Source organism: Bradysia coprophila, chromosome IV (assembly GCF_014529535.1).
Source record: "Bradysia coprophila strain Holo2 chromosome IV, BU_Bcop_v1, whole genome shotgun sequence".
Taxonomy (NCBI): Eukaryota; Metazoa; Arthropoda; class Insecta; order Diptera; family Sciaridae; genus Bradysia; species Bradysia coprophila.
In genome coordinates this window covers 14,324,114-14,341,714 of record NC_050738.1, presented here as the reverse complement: position 1 = coordinate 14,341,714, position 17,601 = coordinate 14,324,114, and the positions used below count along the sequence as shown (strand labels likewise).

The 17,601-nt window shown below is 34.5% G+C and overlaps 2 protein-coding genes across 8 annotated transcripts in view; one reads left to right on the top strand and one right to left on the bottom strand.

Annotated features, from left to right (window-relative positions):
- Positions 1-237: 237 nt before the first annotated feature.
- Positions 238-17,601, bottom strand: part of LOC119066431 — a 90,266-nt gene continuing 72,902 nt past the window's right edge. For all 7 annotated transcript variants that reach the window (XM_037168917.1, XM_037168918.1, XM_037168919.1 and 4 more), the window contains 11 exons: positions 17,367-17,490; positions 16,978-17,238; positions 16,436-16,537; positions 15,763-15,958; positions 15,546-15,636; positions 15,385-15,482; positions 15,166-15,308; positions 12,118-12,494; positions 10,166-10,315; positions 5,813-5,956; positions 238-1,175 (listed from right to left, as the gene is read on the bottom strand). In XM_037168917.1, the coding sequence (XP_037024812.1) occupies positions 283-1,175; positions 5,813-5,956; positions 10,166-10,315; positions 12,118-12,494; positions 15,166-15,308; positions 15,385-15,482; positions 15,546-15,636; positions 15,763-15,958; positions 16,436-16,537; positions 16,978-17,238; positions 17,367-17,490 (2,579 nt within the window). In that variant the 3' untranslated portion in view covers positions 238-282. The remainder of the gene's footprint in view (positions 1,176-5,812; positions 5,957-10,165; positions 10,316-12,117; positions 12,495-15,165; positions 15,309-15,384; positions 15,483-15,545; positions 15,637-15,762; positions 15,959-16,435; positions 16,538-16,977; positions 17,239-17,366; positions 17,491-17,601) is intronic.
- Positions 6,805-7,422, top strand: LOC119066432 (protein D2-like). Its single transcript, XM_037168925.1, has one exon. It carries the CDS (start codon positions 6,828-6,830, stop codon positions 7,353-7,355), a length of 528 nt encoding a protein of 175 aa, XP_037024820.1. The 5' UTR covers positions 6,805-6,827; the 3' UTR covers positions 7,356-7,422.

Here is a 17,601-nt window from a genome sequence, read left to right as displayed (position 1 = left end):
TCTTCATACTATTGTCACACAAGATATGACTCGTCGTTTTCGGTATGAACACCCAACAAACATCAAAGCATCAAATCACCAGATTTTGATAATATAAAATGAAAATCGACAAATTGAAAGAGGAACACATTGCCCAGCAACAAAAACTAAGTGTTTTGGCATTAATACTCGTTCTGGTTTAACAAATCGATTCTACTCGTATAAACAAGCAAAACAGAGTTTCCGATAAAACAATTGTTTGATTGACAAACAGCTTATGATTTGTACACACAATTCTGTGTATCATACGGAAATCTCTTGGATTTGAACTCGCTTTTTCGATGCAGCTGGTGTCGATGGTCCACCTTGTTGCCGTAAAATGCCATACGGTGCTGCTGAACGTGGCGGTGGAGGCGGTTCCGGAATGCCTGGACTGCATTCACCGCTGTTATTGTCGTCAACATCGGTTTGCATTACACCTGTTCCCACATCTTGAACATCTGGTATATCCGACTGTGTTGATTGATTGCACTGTTCGGTGGTCGATGACGCTGTCCGATTGAATTGAGTGTACATAACTAGACCATTTGATGTGCTACTGCCTGGTTCGGATGGATGTGGTGATGAATACGTTGGTGGATAGTGCATTAAATTGTTTAAGTTGTGCTTATAGCTGTCTGATTTCATTGATCGTCTCAAACTACTTGTGTTTGATTCATTGCCGTTGGCACATTTAAATTCCTGCAGTGGCAATTCAACACTGCATATGTCCGCTAAATTATGCTTCTCTTTGCACTGGATTTTTTCATCGTAACAACTGTATTCACCGAAATTCGGTACGGGATTGAATCCAGACACACTTTGCAAACTCGATTTTCGGCTACTTTTACCACATTTATCATGGTTGATCGATGGAGAGCATCGTATTTCAGCCTCGGTTAATTCTTCTTTTTTCTTTGCATCGGTGGCTCTTTTTTCTCTTTGGTAGTAGATGCCGGCAAATATCAATATATTCAATAACAGCAAAAAACATCCAACCGCTACTGTTAACGTCAGCGCTGTTGTATAGCTTGGATATTGGGTATTGGCGAGACGGCGAAGTAAATTATTGTTGGTTGTAATTGAATTTGTGCCTTGATTTTGTTGTGGACGTGTTGCAGCAAGAGTTGGTACAATTGTTGTGTTGGGCGGACATTCTGTGGGTAAATTGGGAAAACATAAAAAAGTTTGTAGTGGTGGATGTTAAAAATGGTTTGATTACGGTTTTTTTTTTCATAGCAGCAAGATTTAATGGACAATTTATTGGAAAGATTTAATTAGTAAATTGTCTGTTGACAGATTTTATGGACAATTTTATTTGTTGGGGAATTTTAGTGGAACTTATTGCCGAGTTTTCCGAAGACGTACATACATCGTAAGCTTTTCGGTATATATTAGACGATTGTCGGCATACGAGCCACGATTCTATTTTATATATCAATTCTAAGCCGGGAATTATTTAATGAAATTAATAAATCTTATCAAATGGATTTTCATGTCATTTGAGATACATCGATGGGATCGTTTTTCACTGTTCCTATTAACTTTTATTGACAATACTTTTATATTCACTTTAGTGTCGTTAAATGTTCGAAAAACTTTAATAGATAGGAATCATTGGTGATATTTATTTATGGAGCTGAAAATTGTTTGTTGTTGCTACGAGCGGAACTGTGTTTAGATATATATTTTCGATGTTTTTCCGAGTGGACACATCGGAGAAAATTGAATGACGAATTTGTGTAACAAAAGGGAAACGGACCGTAGATATTCCAATTGACAAGTTTATAAACGAATTAGAAACTGTGATTGGTAATTGTTTGGCCATTAAGTTGAATTATTTTTCGAATATTTGATTTATGGCCGAATGTAGTCAGATTTTAGTGTTATGTTTTACGAACTATTGATTAGATGCTGCTCATATAGGCGGACAGTAGCCACCCTTCTCTTTTACAAGATTCACCGAAAGACAGAATATCTCCGTTCATTTATATGCCAATATGAATGTTAAAACAAATGAAGTAAGAGATTTTGTATGAAACCAACGCACTTCTAGGAATAGAGCACTATTTTGTATGAAATGGTTTCCTATAGTGTTTTACATTGATGTAGTACCAATCATGCTTGAAGTGCGTTGATCAAACATATAAAGATACTTTAAGCAATCGAAGTAATAGATTTATTAATTATTAACGTGACACGCTTGATGTTCGTAAAATGATTTTATAAATAGTTCTGGCCACCTGGTTTACGTTTCTGACTTAGACCGTTATTTCCTAACACAAGAAGCCAACGATGAGGTAAATATCACAAAAGCTTCTAAAACCATTCCAAAAGACATTTCGAAAATTGTATTACATTTTCGATTGATTTCACTAATCAAAATGAATTTCAAAAATTTATACATCCATATTCATCCACACACAGAGTACCATGTACCGTCTCATTTCTCGCTCTATACTTATCAATTAACTCTCATTTTCTTATGCTGAAATTCACTTTATGAATAAATAAAATCATTTCCTTCACATCTTTATCCCAAAAGCTAAACTCCAACGCAACGCAACATAAATCATTACTTGAAACGAGACCCATAATGGTATAATTCAACATCCCCAGACAGATTCAATTTAATTTGAAATTTTATAAATTTTGATTGACTTGTTGATTAATTAAAAATGAAAAGGGTTTGCACCTTTTCTCTTCCATCTTTGCATAATTTATTAATCACACAGCCTGCGCAATACATATCTGATTGCATGAACTAAAGCGCACACACCCGATAATCGCATTCCTCATTAACCGCATCACCTACCTACAAATGAATTTTATTACGTGTAACACACAATAGCCGGGTCTTCGTTTGAAATGTAAAGAAAGAAAAAAATCAACTGAAAGAAACTACAACGTGAAACAACCAACCACCCCAATAAATTTTCCTGTCGTTGTCAGACAACATTGTAGCCCATTAAGTGTGCTATAACCACAACATGAGACACTTATAATGTCTGCAATTTGCTTTTAGCTTTCTATTGTCTCGGTTCAACAAAGTTCAAATACGAATGACCTAACTAAAACCGCATTTTAAACTTATATTACCATACTTTAAATTGGATCACACGATACGTTTGAGATTATTTTATATATTCAATGAAATGAATCTCGGCACGTTTAAGAGTGTAAAATACATGGGGTTGTTTTGAGCATAGCAACTGTGCAAAAAAGATGTGATGGTTTAGTGTCCTGGGACCCCTCTATTACCCCACCAACTAATCGGCGGTCAAGGAACGGCAAAACGATTTAAAATAATTTTACATTAGGTGTGTTTTAATCAAGTTGTGGACACTATAATTCCATTAAGCGACAACCACGACATCCAATATTTAACAGAAATGTGTTTAAAATGAGAAAGAAAATGTTTTCTTCATAGTCCCGGCGAGTGAACGAAACTCATTTAAATAGCAAATAAAAAGACATTTTTAATGTATTCGAAAATGAAACTCTTGAGGATATTTTCTTTAATCATTATACATTGCTGGCAAATATCCTAGAAATGTTGTGCCACATCCAACAGACGTAGATCGGTTAACCGTTGAAATCACTTTAATTTGGATTTAAGAGTTTTATGATTTCAAGTATTTCGTTTAAAAAAAATTTATTCGAAAGACAAACAAGACACGAACTAATGCTTTAATGGAAGAAACAGTTGGAATACAAAGAAAAATTCGGAGAATTGAAATAACAAAAAAGCAATTACGTTGTCGGTTTTTCTCGGAATATGTTGGTGTTGTTAACTTCATGGTTCAATAAATAGGTGACTAAAGCCGACAAGGACATAGAATGTCAATCATAATCACATAAGATAAACGACGACCTTATTTGCGAACGATAAAATATTTTCTGAAAGATTATGGAACATATCAATGGTTCTTTCATGACGCGATAAATCGTAAAAAAAAACACCAAACAAATAAAACAGCCGATCAATTAGCGTTTACGATAGAAGTTTGGGTATCAAGTTCATGTTGACTATTTCAACACGATGTGAAGCAAAAAATTTACTCGTAAACAACGATTTCCGCCATTGATCGTAGATGGATAAATTAAAACTATAAAAACTTGAAAATAATATTTTCCTTTCGAAGCATTCAGTAATTTAGTACCTGCCCCTGCTCCATGCTAACGTTGATCATAGCAATTTGCCCCCTGCAAAAGTGATTGATTTCATGAGGCCTATCTTCGGTTCATTGTTTTCCTATGTGGAAATCAATTTTTGCATGGGACAGGTAGTAAATCAGAATACAGTGGATGCTCTTGAGTACTTCATTACTTCGGAGACAACTTTGTGATACTCGCAAACTCACTCGAGTGTTTTTGAACAAGTTGCTTAGTTAACTGTTTTTCGAAGAGTGTAGCTGGATATCTCGTCTCGGCTCGGATATACAAACTCTACACTTTTCGAAAAGATAGTTACCGAAGCTTGTTGCTCGCAACCACAATTGCCAGTTTGATTTTAACACAAAATTGCTACCTCATGTAATGACTTTCGCAGCATCCAATGTATCCTCCTATACCTTGCACTTGCAATAGCCGTTCCGTGTCAAACTAGACGTACACTTATTCTAATACATTATTGGCTAATAGTTTGCTAAAATAATTTCGAAAAACTCGTTTCAGATTCCGAGGCGTTGCTCATTTCTATCTATGGTAAGAGCCTCGATAACGAACGTAACTTTGTTCAAATATTTTAGTACGTTCGGAAAATATTTGCTGGTGATAATACTTTAACAGAAATCAATAACCGGAACGAGGCAAACTTTATCCAAATCCCGTTCAAACCGAGCGGAAAATCGACTAAAATCAAGTTAAAACCGACGAAACACCTAAATAACGAGCTTTAAGCTTGTGAATCTGGGGGTCTTACCCATGCTCGACTAAAATTGACACATCTAATGGTCGCTGTGATTTATGAAGCAGAATAATCAACCTCAACCCAGAAGTTGAGAAAATTTATGTTTTACGAACCAGAATTTTCTCAAATTTCAATGCGTTATAAACTTGAGATTGTGTTTTGCCAAAGAAAAATTATTAGGTTTTAATTGTCGTATCAAAGTACCCAATATACACATGACCTTTGAGGAATTTAACCTTGTTTCTCAACTCATTTATCCGGATGAAGCACAAACTTGTTATGAAACGTTCACTGAAAAAAAAATGTTGAAGATGCAAAGCATGAAAAATAGCCTCTGAACATTTTTCATTTTATAAAATTATATTTTTTTTGCGAGCAGTGTTTTAAATCTCAGATTAGTGCTTTAATGGCCACTGTATGTACACTCAACCAACCGAATAAATAAATTTTGAAATGTTTCTTAAACGCCTTAAGTGCCATTAGTCTGTGTAAAAAGCTTTAAAAAGCTTATTTAAACATACAGATACAGAATAATATCTATACCGATTCATGGAATATATTTTTTTTGAATTCGTCATGTATATTTAATTCCAATGCCATCGTAAAATACCATTACAGGGAGGCGAATAATACCTAAATATGTATATTATATGGCACTGGAAGAATGTTAAAAAGAATAAAATGTGAAACCTTCATTTGAAATTCCTAGCTCTCGAATAATATATTCTTCAAAACTTCCGTTATAGTTTAGTTTAATGACTGAGACTATATCTATGATATGGTATATGGTATGTGTCACCATGAATAACTTATCTCCATCGTGCAAAGCATTTATTTTTGGGTCGTTTGAATGATAGTCCTTTGATAATTTAAAACTCTTACCTGTTGTGGTTGATTGTACGGAGGTAACAGATGTCTGTTCCGTTTTCGGTGCTTGTGTTGCGGTTGTTGTTGTCGGTGGCGGTGGTGGCGGTGATATGACTTTGGGAAGTGAGGGTCGTTGAAGATTTTGTGGTCTTACAATTCCTGTATACGGAAAATACACAGAATTATGTATGAATTATGGGTACTGAATGCGGTACGGTTTTTCGTTTATTTTTTTTATTTTATTCCGACGTATTTATTCGTTTCCATATATATATAGATGCACAGACTATTAATATATCGTAGACAGCAAGAAATACGTCGCAATATAATTAAATTTAGCGACAGACATTGTTCCACAATTTAATGGTGATAGGTGAGGATTTCGGTTGGGACATATTACATAATTGGGGCTGAGCGAATTTCGAGGGGACTTTAAACAAACAAACAAATGGAGATTTTGAGCTTTTGTTGTTGTTATGTTACACATTGTTATATCCGACTAAAATTAACACTTGTGGAATTTAAACTGGTGGTTCTAAACAACTAAAAGAGATAAAATCGTTCTGTAATGCTGCTTATGAACTTAGTTTAACGTTAGTTTAATAGATAATGCAGAGTAGTATCACTTGATGTGTGACGCAAGGACTCGAGCCATTCTTAAGGCTGTCAATATTTCAAACAAAAACTTTTTACTTTTCTTTAACCTGTCACGCCCAGCTAATCATCTGTTATCGATAACGACGACAAAAATAATGACGAGCTCTGGGTAATATTGTCCTTTATATAGTAAAGTGTATGTTAAAAAATTGATGGAAGTAATAGACCCTCTAATAATACTGATCATATGCGTGCCGTCTGTAACAGGCTAAATTTTTTTCGCTGCACAATTACTTCGCTGTACTTTGCATTGTACGAAAACTTGCTACGCGCATCATCACATAATCATGCTGACTTAGAAACGATGTTGATAAGAAAAATTTCTTCAAATAAATTCGTTTTCAACTAAATGCAACCTCAGTATTATTCTAACATGGATACATATAAGGTGGTTCCTGATGTGTTGGCAGTGGCTCCTTCTGAAATCCTGAACGTCGTCTATCCAGACATTGAAGTGAATCTTGGCAATGAAATTAAACCACGTAAAGTAAAGGATAAACCTAAGGTTGAGTGGAAGAGTGAGCCTTCCAGTTATTACACATTGTGTATGACCGATCCGGACAATGCTCAACCAACAGATGTTTTACCGGAATGGCATCACTGGCTGGTAGGTAACATACCAGGAAATAATGTGGCGGACGGTGAAACTTTAGCTGAATATATTGGATCTGGTCCACCGGACGGAACGGGTCTTCATCGTTATGTGTTTGTGTTGTACAAGCAACCAGGGAGGTTAACATTTGATGAGAAACGATTGGGTTTTAGTGTTGACGGACGTGCTTCTTTTAAGATTGGCAATTTTGCACAGAAATACAATTTGGGTAATCCAGTTGCGGCGAATTTTTATCTTGCTCAATTTGACGACTGGGTACCACAGTTGTACGAATTGTTAGGTGCATAACCGACAGATAAATTAACGGAAATTTGTCATATGTAAACAGATAATAAAGATACGTTTTTGAATCTGGGTTTTTGTTTTGGTCATTCGATAAAACCACGAAATTATTGCTAGCGAGTCTGTTGAAAAACAGTTGTAAGACTGCACAATAAGTTTTTGTTATGGTATTCAATCAGAATAGATTATGGGTTTGATGCGAGCTTAAGAGATAAAAATTTACTAGGGGGACTTTGATTGATCAAAAATTAGGTCCTGAGAAATCAGCGAATGTTCGGTGATTAACTGCGCTGTCTAGCTATTTCTTATTAATTTCATGTGATTAGTAACTGACTTGCGACTATTGACCTGATTCGTACCTTGTTTTTTAATCACTTGATTAACATTTGGTTAATCATGCAAGTGGTTTTCCCCTAGAAAATTGTAAGAGTCGTTGATTTATTGCACATACGGAAATCCCCTCATTTTGATACACTTTCAAACTCTTCATAGAACACAATATTTGATATTTTCACTTAGGTTCGGTCGTATCACCATTCCAGGTAATCCACATAAGATTCCATCTTGGACGAAACAACCATGCATTTTCAATGGAACAAAATTGTTAAAGAGTATGTGATGTGTACAAGTCTTTTTAATCAAGAGAATTCGAATCACACCTGCAATACCTGCAATTTGGATTCTTCTTTCAAAGACAGAGTCTTATCATCAAAATGTTGAAAGGATGACTCGTGGTTTTTATTAGCCGAATTGATAATTTCTTCAATTTTTACAGATAAAAAAACCGACATGATTATGGAAGCGACACATCAATGCATATTTTATTTATATATTAACTAAGCCTCCTTCAGCCGATATCATTCATGATAAATCCGAATTAAATCTAAGAATTCAGTACAATTTATAGCATCTAATTATCCTATGGGATACATCAATCAGTCCGCAATCAGGTTAAACTACACCAAACATTATACCTTTTGTAATCCATACAAAACGTAATTAGCACCAATACAAAACAACTAGAAATTTTGAGTTATTATTGTATCCGACTAAAATAAACACTTGTGGAATATAAAGAGTGATGGTTCCTAACAAATAACTGAAACGAAAATGGTTTTGAAATAGTTTTGGAATATAATGAACGTATAGATCAACATTTATGTTGTGGCAGTTTGAGTGTAACGACAAATACTAATGCAGTAAATGGTCTTGCTCGTATGAAATGGGTCTGTATTGCGGACAAGGTTCGATTTTACCCTTCCGAGCCGCAGGTGAGTTCTGCCAACACATTGTGTGTACATTGGTTATTGGTGAATCGAACAAATCTTTTAATTTCAAGGGAGCAACTCTGCTATTCATAGAACACAGTAGCTTTTAAGCTCTAATTTAAACTGTAAGTCAATGAGAGCAATGAACACTATTCGGATCATATCGTTAAAAATTCAGAAGCAAACTAATAACATCATTTCAATTATTTGCAGGGACTATGTTGGGAAAACATTAACGTAAATTTTCCAGAATTTTCTTATATTCTTCGGAATTTTCCCAAAATTTTTTTTTTAATTAAGGAAAATATGGAAAAATCTGGGAAAATTCAAGGAACTATGGGAAAATGTTTTCCCAAAAAAAGTCACTGATTATTTGTCTTATACTACGTAAATCGACGTTCTAAAAATTGTAAGGCATTAAATTCTCTTGCCGCAAGACACGAAGAAACTCTAGCCTCATACTCCAACCTTTTTCTAATTCTGATATTTTAACAGAAGCATTTACCTCCTTGGCTCCACAAACAGTTGTTCTTACTATCAACAGAGAAATGCCCACGATACACTGCAAAACGTTTTGCATGTTTAAATAAACAACAAAAAATCTATAAAAAAAACTTATCTATCTTTTAGACCACGAGTTAACCTAATTTCCCTGACTCTGTGCTCTGTTTTCCCATTTAAATTTATTGTAATTTGACTGCGAACAATTATACGATATTCAATTTGTATTGCACAAAAATATCGTATTATTATACCAGATCAGCTTACCGAACCGGAACGGTAAAAGCATAATTTTGCTTTTGGCATTCCGTAAACGTGTGGGTTCATCAATTACTCTATAATTGACTACAATACAATCCGCGTAATTTTCATTATTTATTCATTTCAAATTGAAAACATTTTGGCGCATTTAAATTCGTATCACAAGCTAAAAGCATTTAATACTGATGTTATGTAGAATAGCTCTACTCCGTCACCGTAGCAATAACGGTTGAAAACTAAATTATTAAAATAAATCATAAATCGCTGGTGTGCTGTGCTTACAGGAAGCTCTATCCCGCTAAGAGTATTTTAAATGTAATTTATCCAGCAGTTTATAGCGTTTGTTAATTTTACACCCATAGTTGCATCCCCATTCCGTTGCTCTTTTTTTTCTTCGCTCCCATTAAAGGCTGCAGTATATAAATATGTGTAGCATCATGCATGACTTTAAGCACAAAATGAGCTTAAAAATTTAAATGAGATCCAATAATTTAAGACTTCCGATGTTAAGTGCACAGTTTGGGCAATACATTTTAAAATGCTCCAGCACTTTATGCACCATAAACGATTAAAACATATCGTTCGTGGCAACGATTCTAATAAATCGTCGTCCACAATTTTACGATATATTTTACTTTTTACTTAAATGTCATAAAGTCATTGGAAGTCTTTAAAAAAAAGAGAGACAAAAAGGATAGCTAGTTGCTGTGTCGGTATAAAATTGTTGAGTATATAGAAGAAAAAAGGGAAAATAACAAAAAAAAAAAGAGAATCCGCTTCACTTACCATCATAGTATTGTGCACTTTCTTCTAAAAAGTGATGATGTCGCATGGAAAGCTCAGCTATATCACCGGGCGAATGTAGTTGAGGTATTAAACTTAGCCACATCGACAACTTGTGTCCGCGATAGTGGTTTCTTATTTCAATGTTGTTACCTGTAACAAATTTTATTACAAAACATTTTTTTTTTTTGTTGCTCGTATACCGATGTAGGGAGTGTTAAAAACATGGAAAATGTTGTACAGGCGGCTTCGACGATGCTTTGGTTCTTTGCTAACATGCATTAGAGATAGTAACCATGAATAAATAAATAAAGTATGTATAAATTGGACGGTCGGAAAGATTATATTGGATTTTATTTGCCAGCGTTATGTGTTTGTTGTTGTTACGCTTGCTTTAACATACATACATATAACATACATTTTTATTGAAAAGGGGTGTGGGTGGTGTATTCTGCTGGTTATATTACTTGTGGGTGGATTGGTTACGAGACTTGAATGTTATGTTTGTCGTTCAATATTATTTATAATGTTACATTGTTAAGATGATGTAAATAATGTCGGGTTACCTTGGGTATAACGTATCCATAATGTCATTTTGTGTGTAAAATGAATATTTTATACGAGACGGTTGGCTTTATATTAGAATATTTATGAACGTTTATATGCTGAAGTGTATTTCGGATAAATAATGTTCATTGGACATCTTAAATGTGTACGCACCAAAAACCAAAACGAACTGCCAAAAATGAGAATGACAAACGTGACATAGGTTACCAGCACTGGGGTTCAATAAACATTCCGATTTCATCATAAATTTACTGTTTAAATCGCAGCTGAAAGCCATGAATCGGAACAGTGAATTCTGCATTTGAAACACGTGGATATTGTGCTCATTCATGACGTTTGATTACTTAGATCTATTCAGAAAATGTACAGCAATTTTCGTTTCCAGAAAGTTTCATCTATATAAACTTTTGAGAGCATATTTGCGATTGAATGGATGAATTGACAATTAACTTTCGACAAACAATATTTCAAAGAGATTTGTTCAAATTTACCTATTCGGAAACCCCAAAACGTATTACGTATTATATGAATCTATTCCCCCCGCAGACCCATTCAATACGGGTGCTATAAATATCATAAATGAAATTTGTATCATTTGATTAGTGTGGAGGAAAATATCAAAATTTCAATATTCCACGTCCATTATAAATTTGCGATGTGGCGTATTATATGGCCGTAAATGTGCTGGTATATCTGGGTCGAATAAAATAACTACATTTGTAGTAAGTGGTGCGTAGTTTGTAAATAAACTGATTGCATTTTGGAAATAAACTTTTCGGCAAAAGTTAATTTAAATTAAATTTTCTATTGCGATCAAAGGGTGCAATCAAATCAATTCGGTCTATTGGTTTTGTGCTGCTGCGAGAAAATAACAATCATCAAATGGAAATTTAATAAATTGTCGTAAAATTACAATTTTGACCGTTCGAAAGAAGATATGGGAGGGTTCTCCAAACGCCCTGATCTAATCAGTACTATCAACTATCGAGTCGAGATATCGAAAATTTAATTGGCTGAGTTTGGTTTCTGTAACAGTCGGTCGAATTTTTTTTGTTTAAGTAGTCGACTGAAGATATCCCTGCTATTTGCCAAAGGTTAATGTTCCTAACGAACAGTATTTGTTTTTTACAAACCAAAATCGGACAATGCCGCAAACCTGGTACCGAAATAATAAATTGCTTCAGACGCGACGTATAGTAATTGTATTGTATACCATCGTACGAGTAAAAAATGGTTCGGCATTTTTATGAGCAAAAGGGAAAGGAAAACTAATTTTTCAAGAAATCTACAACAAAAAAAATCGGTTCAAAGAAAATTAACTATTTCCATCGCCTAGACTATTTTCAAAACACATACTGTGTGCTCTACACGCACTATTTCTTACTTACCCATTTCCAGATACAGTTGATTAATTGAATCGTACGTATCCCAAAAAGGAATTCGCAAATTCGCAATATCATCCAACCGATCTAGATGATTTGGTTGTTCTTCTGCACTTTCGACCAATTCATCATCGTCATTTTCATCTACTTCATCACTTTCACTGGAATCAACGTCTTGTACCAATTCATGATGATTCCTTTTATTTCGACGGAAATTAGTTTGCCTTTTTTGTTTCAGCCCACTGTCGATGCTGTTTTTATTGTTATCGGTCATTGTAACGGTTAATTTACTGTGGTCACCAATTGGCGTTGCAATATGATTGTGGGTGAACGGGCGAGATGTGTCTGCCGATGATGTTGATGATGATATTCCATTTGGATTGCTGGTTTTTCAAAAAAAATGAGGAAAAGCAAAAAGTTTTTCGTTTAATGTTGAGAAGAAGTCATTTTGACAAACATGGGAGAAAGGACATACATTGTGTTGTGAAACTATAAGTTCGGATTGGTATAGTTTAATTAAAGTTGGAAAAATGGAAATAAAAATAAAGTTCACAACAACAGCAAGATATAAATTTAAGAGACTGCAACAGCATAAAAGGAATTAGAACGTTATGCTGGTAAAGTTAATTAAAAATTATTATTTTTATGCTCATTCTCAGTTCACCATCTAGGTTTTAAAAACTTCCATTAAACTATGGTGCGGGATAATGTATAATATGATTACGTTAATGAACGAAAGTTCTGAAATAAAATTTGAAAATGTCAGATCTCTCATCGAAATTACAAGGCTTTCGAATTTGTTTAATGAAATGTTAAACGAACCATGAAAGAGAAAAAAGTACACTCCAGTAAACTTTTTACGATCCCTTCTTATACATACATCTATATAATATAAATCACAATGAACGTGGATCCACATTATATTCATACGAGTTCTCCAAAAACTAAATAAACTTTTTTAATGATGACTGAATGAGGCACTTTTTTTTCAAAAAGGGGATTTTTGTTCGAAATAGCCTAAAAAGGACATTATAATTAGGAGTGTCACGAATCTTTGATGAGTGGGTAGTTTTGTATTTTGGAAGAAAGTCCTATTATTTGCAATTAATTACTGAAATTATAAAATTATTAAAGACTCAGAAATTACCGAAATTACTGACAAATTCCTAACTGAAAAAGCCTCGGTTTTAGGGAATACATTTACCGCCGATTTTGAAAAACCGGGAAACGGGAAAAACGGTAAACAAGAAAAAATTTCCCGGGAAATGTACGTTATGTACTCGTTTAGACATTTGTTTTTTGATGAGTTGGGAGTGTGTAACTCGCAGAAATGAGTTTAGCATTTCTTTATTTGTATTTTTCAGGATGATAAAGAATTCCAAGCGTGAGCTAGCTTCAAAATTTCTGTTGAACTGTGTACTATTTCCTTGAATTTTTGAAGGACGTCGTTTCATTTGGTTTCTTCGAAGATGTAGTTACACGATCGTCTCCCCTTCGAATTCTGTAGATTTTCTAAAGAACAGCGATTTCAGAGTTGCAAACTTTTTAGGCCAAGAACAGACTATAGATTTTCCGTTGCTGAGGTGGACAATTATGCTGCGTTTTCTATTGTTTAGTCTGTGGTGAAAACTGAATACAATAGACAACGCAACACAATTGTCCACCTCGGCAACTGAAAATCTCTCGTCTGTTCTCGGCTGACCTTGAGTTGCTTATCATAATATATAAAATTTAAGTGATTTGTTTTGTTTTCAAAGAAAACCACTGAAGCTCAATTTTACTGGTTTCTTCAGTTTCGCCAAATATCAAATTTACTATGAAAATGTTCATAATGAGTTCAAATCAGATGTAATGATTAAATGCAAATAGAAGATTAATTCCATTCAAGGTATTATTGCAAAGGAAAAATGTAAAAATCATTCAATTTTTGCAGGTCGGTTAACCGGTAAATGACAAAAAAATCCCAATTTTAAGGTACTCATTTATTCGATTTTTTTAAAGTCGCCTAGTCATCTGTTATCGCCAACGATGACATTAGTTGGATGATGACCTATCAAATTGATATCATCAATATCCACTAGGCCATTCCTAGCAATGTAATATCTTTTATAGGAAAATGTATGTTTTCGTGTTACGGTATGTTTCATTTTCATTTACATTGCCTAATCACGTAAAGCATTGTACTTACGAGGTTCCAAGTTGTTATTTGACAAGCCACACTTATCAAATACGCAACTTGGAACCTCGGAAGTAATATACTATTAACCTAAAGAAGTAAAAGATATTTTATCAAAAGCAGACGACTAAACAAACGAAGTAATAGACTTGATGGTCATGTATGGCGGTATGATTACAGCCATCTGTATTTAAGTCGACTTATGTCGCAAATAACAAATCAAATTGATGAAAGAGAATATCCTCTGCACTTGTTGGGATTTTTTATTCCAACAAAAACGTTGGAAGACTTGAAATGTTGGTAGAATTGTTTTCTTAAGTGAATTTTTGTGCACTCTTCAGTGAAAAGAATAAAGCGTGGTGTGTGTCCGTTATGTATTGAAACAAACGAGCATGCAGATTAAATGAATATCTCGCATCTGCACCATCCACTGCAAATTATAATTTGAACTCTACATTCTCAGAGAGCAAATTTTGTGACCGATTGAGTATTTGGTTCTATATTTTAAACCGGACTTTTGACTTTGCCTTTATTTCGCTTTATATAAAAGAGGAAACGAAAAAAAATCCTTTCATCCCATCAAGCAATCGTCCTTTGTTGCAGCTATTATTGGTAAGTATGCCTTCTTAAGTAATAATTATAAACTTTGGAAGAAACTCTTAAAAAACTTTGTCTTTGGTGATGATAGTTTGAAAGTATCATTTTACATAACAACCACAAATTCGATCATGAGAAACTTCAAGAGACAATAAATTATTGTGCTGGAATATTGTCAAGTTTTCTATATCGAATAACGTGATACGTACACAAACTTCATAGAATAAACTTTGAGAAAAGCTTTACGGTAAACAATAATGCCTCTTTATAGTAGAACTTACCCTGTTTGCGCAAAATTCGCTAAGTATTGCACCAATATCCTACTAATTTTAATATCCTGCTTTGTATAATTATATGGAAAAAGTGGAGAAATTGGAAGTCCCAGACAAAAAGGCACATCTTCACCACGAACCGATCCACCACGCTGTTTTGTAGAATTTAAAAACAAAATCGAAATTTTAGAATTTACACATCCAAAATGCAGCGAACAGTGTATGTACCTGTGGAAAGTCACGTTCGCCAGACTGATGTCTAAAATGTAAAAAATACGATCGTCCACCTCGTAAACTATGCAGATAACCTAATCGAACCAAAGGTGCTGCAAAAATTTAACATTTAAAACCGAAAACATTTTGATAAAATAATTCCATGAAATCCGTACCAGCTGTATGGCCATCACTTAACAATTCAAGCGATGCATCTCTTGACCCCATCGGGTTACGGGGTGGTCTTTCCCAGTCGGTATATTCGTTCTGAATAAAACATTTAATGGTCAAACATTAATCTTGCACAAAAGTTCATATCCCAAGCATATATGGAAATGAACGAACGAAAATATAAGTTTTTTTTTTGCCGGGCTTAAATGTATTATAACGTACTTTTAAGGCAGAATAAATTTCATTGAGATGGTAATGATAGACGTTCCGAACGTATGTTCGTAAAATGCGATCTCGTCGTGTTTCATTGAAACCGAATTCCAAATCCTGGGCGCTTAAATCCAAATACGATTCCATTGACGTAAGACCGAAGAGTAGCTCTTTCGTAGGAAAATCAGCTAATTCGATGCCGGCCGTACTGCAATTAAGGGATTAAAATTGAATTGATTGTATTATATCCAATGATCGAATTGAAAAAAGAAAATTTAAGCTACAGCGAAACGGTCGTCTGATAATATACTCGTCGAGGGGGTAAATTTTTTATTACCATTTTCCGGAAAACTTTACGCTGTGGTATCCCCGCTCTTCATCAATTATTTATGAGGTCAATGCTTACATTCTCTATGGCAAAACGGTTGTAATTATATTCAATGTGCATGGACATGAAATATGCGAATTATTTTTAACGACGAGTATAAAAATCGCACGCGTGGTGACCATTAAATTTACTCTCATTTTACATCATATTTCGTTGTCCAAATTTATTATAATTAAAACTGTTTCACTAGATTCACAACACTCATTTGCCAAAGCCACAACCACATGATGATCAACAAAATATCTACACAACACACAACAACGAAAAAAAAACTAAAAATCAGTTTAATTAATTCACCTTGCGATGGCTGAACCAGCGGGCAGTGTAAGTGGAGTGGCACTAGTTGCTGGATTAACGATTACTGTACCATCAACGAACGGTGCAAATCCCGGGAGAAATCTGCAATTATATGGTAAAGTTGGTGGTGTTTGATATCAATGTTATACACACGTTTTTAACATAACAAAATGTTCTAGTTTAGCTTATATCGGTCCCATGGAAAGCTTATCTCTTCGACGTACGTTTTATTGTTATTATAATACGCGGAGTGCTATAATTTATTTCGTTAGATGAGCTTGGTGTATATACATGGAAAATGTTAGGTGTTCAAGTGTGTGAACGTACAATCGTAAAGTCAATATACATTTTATCGTATAAAGTAAGATGGATAGATGTTGGATGGTAAAAATGAACATTTTGCGTAGGAGATGGTTTCAGCAAGATAAAAAATCAATATCAGTATCTCACAGAAATCGACAAAGTCTATAATTCTTCCGGTGATATTCCTGATTATAAAGTGAAAGTGTTGCTTTTCTTTCTGCACACACCGATATACATACCTGGGTGAATCAATAGTCACCGATAATAAATCAGCTAGAGGCTTTGTACGCAAACATGGAGCCATATCATCATCCAGTAAATCACCATGGCAACCCGTACCTTCAGCTACTTTACGTTTTACATAGAGTGGATCTTTTTGTATTGCCCACGGTGATAATGCCGATCCGCTTATTAATATGGCACGATTTATGAGATCGCTTGCAACTGGTGAAACCATTAATATGTTGGCAAGAGATGCACCGGTGCCGTGGCCCATAAGACTGAAAAATAAAGTTACAGGAAAATCAAGGATGAGAATTACGAAAACATTGACATAGAAGGCAAGTTTGATTTCTGTTTTAACGGGAGACAACAATTAAAATGTTTATAGGTAAATAAGATTACGTACACAACTTTAGACGGATCTCCATTAAAAGCTGGTAAATTTTCACGTAGCCAATGCAAACCAGCTACTAGATCCATTAGCCCAAAGTTTCCTTGAGCACTGCCCTTAGCGCCAGTTTTCAGAAAGCCTGTTTAGATAAGCAGTATTGAATTGTTAAAAAAAATTGACTGGACAAAAACATTCGCTCGAAAAAATGAAAATTTATAAAACTACAGTCTCTTAAACTAATAACAAAAAA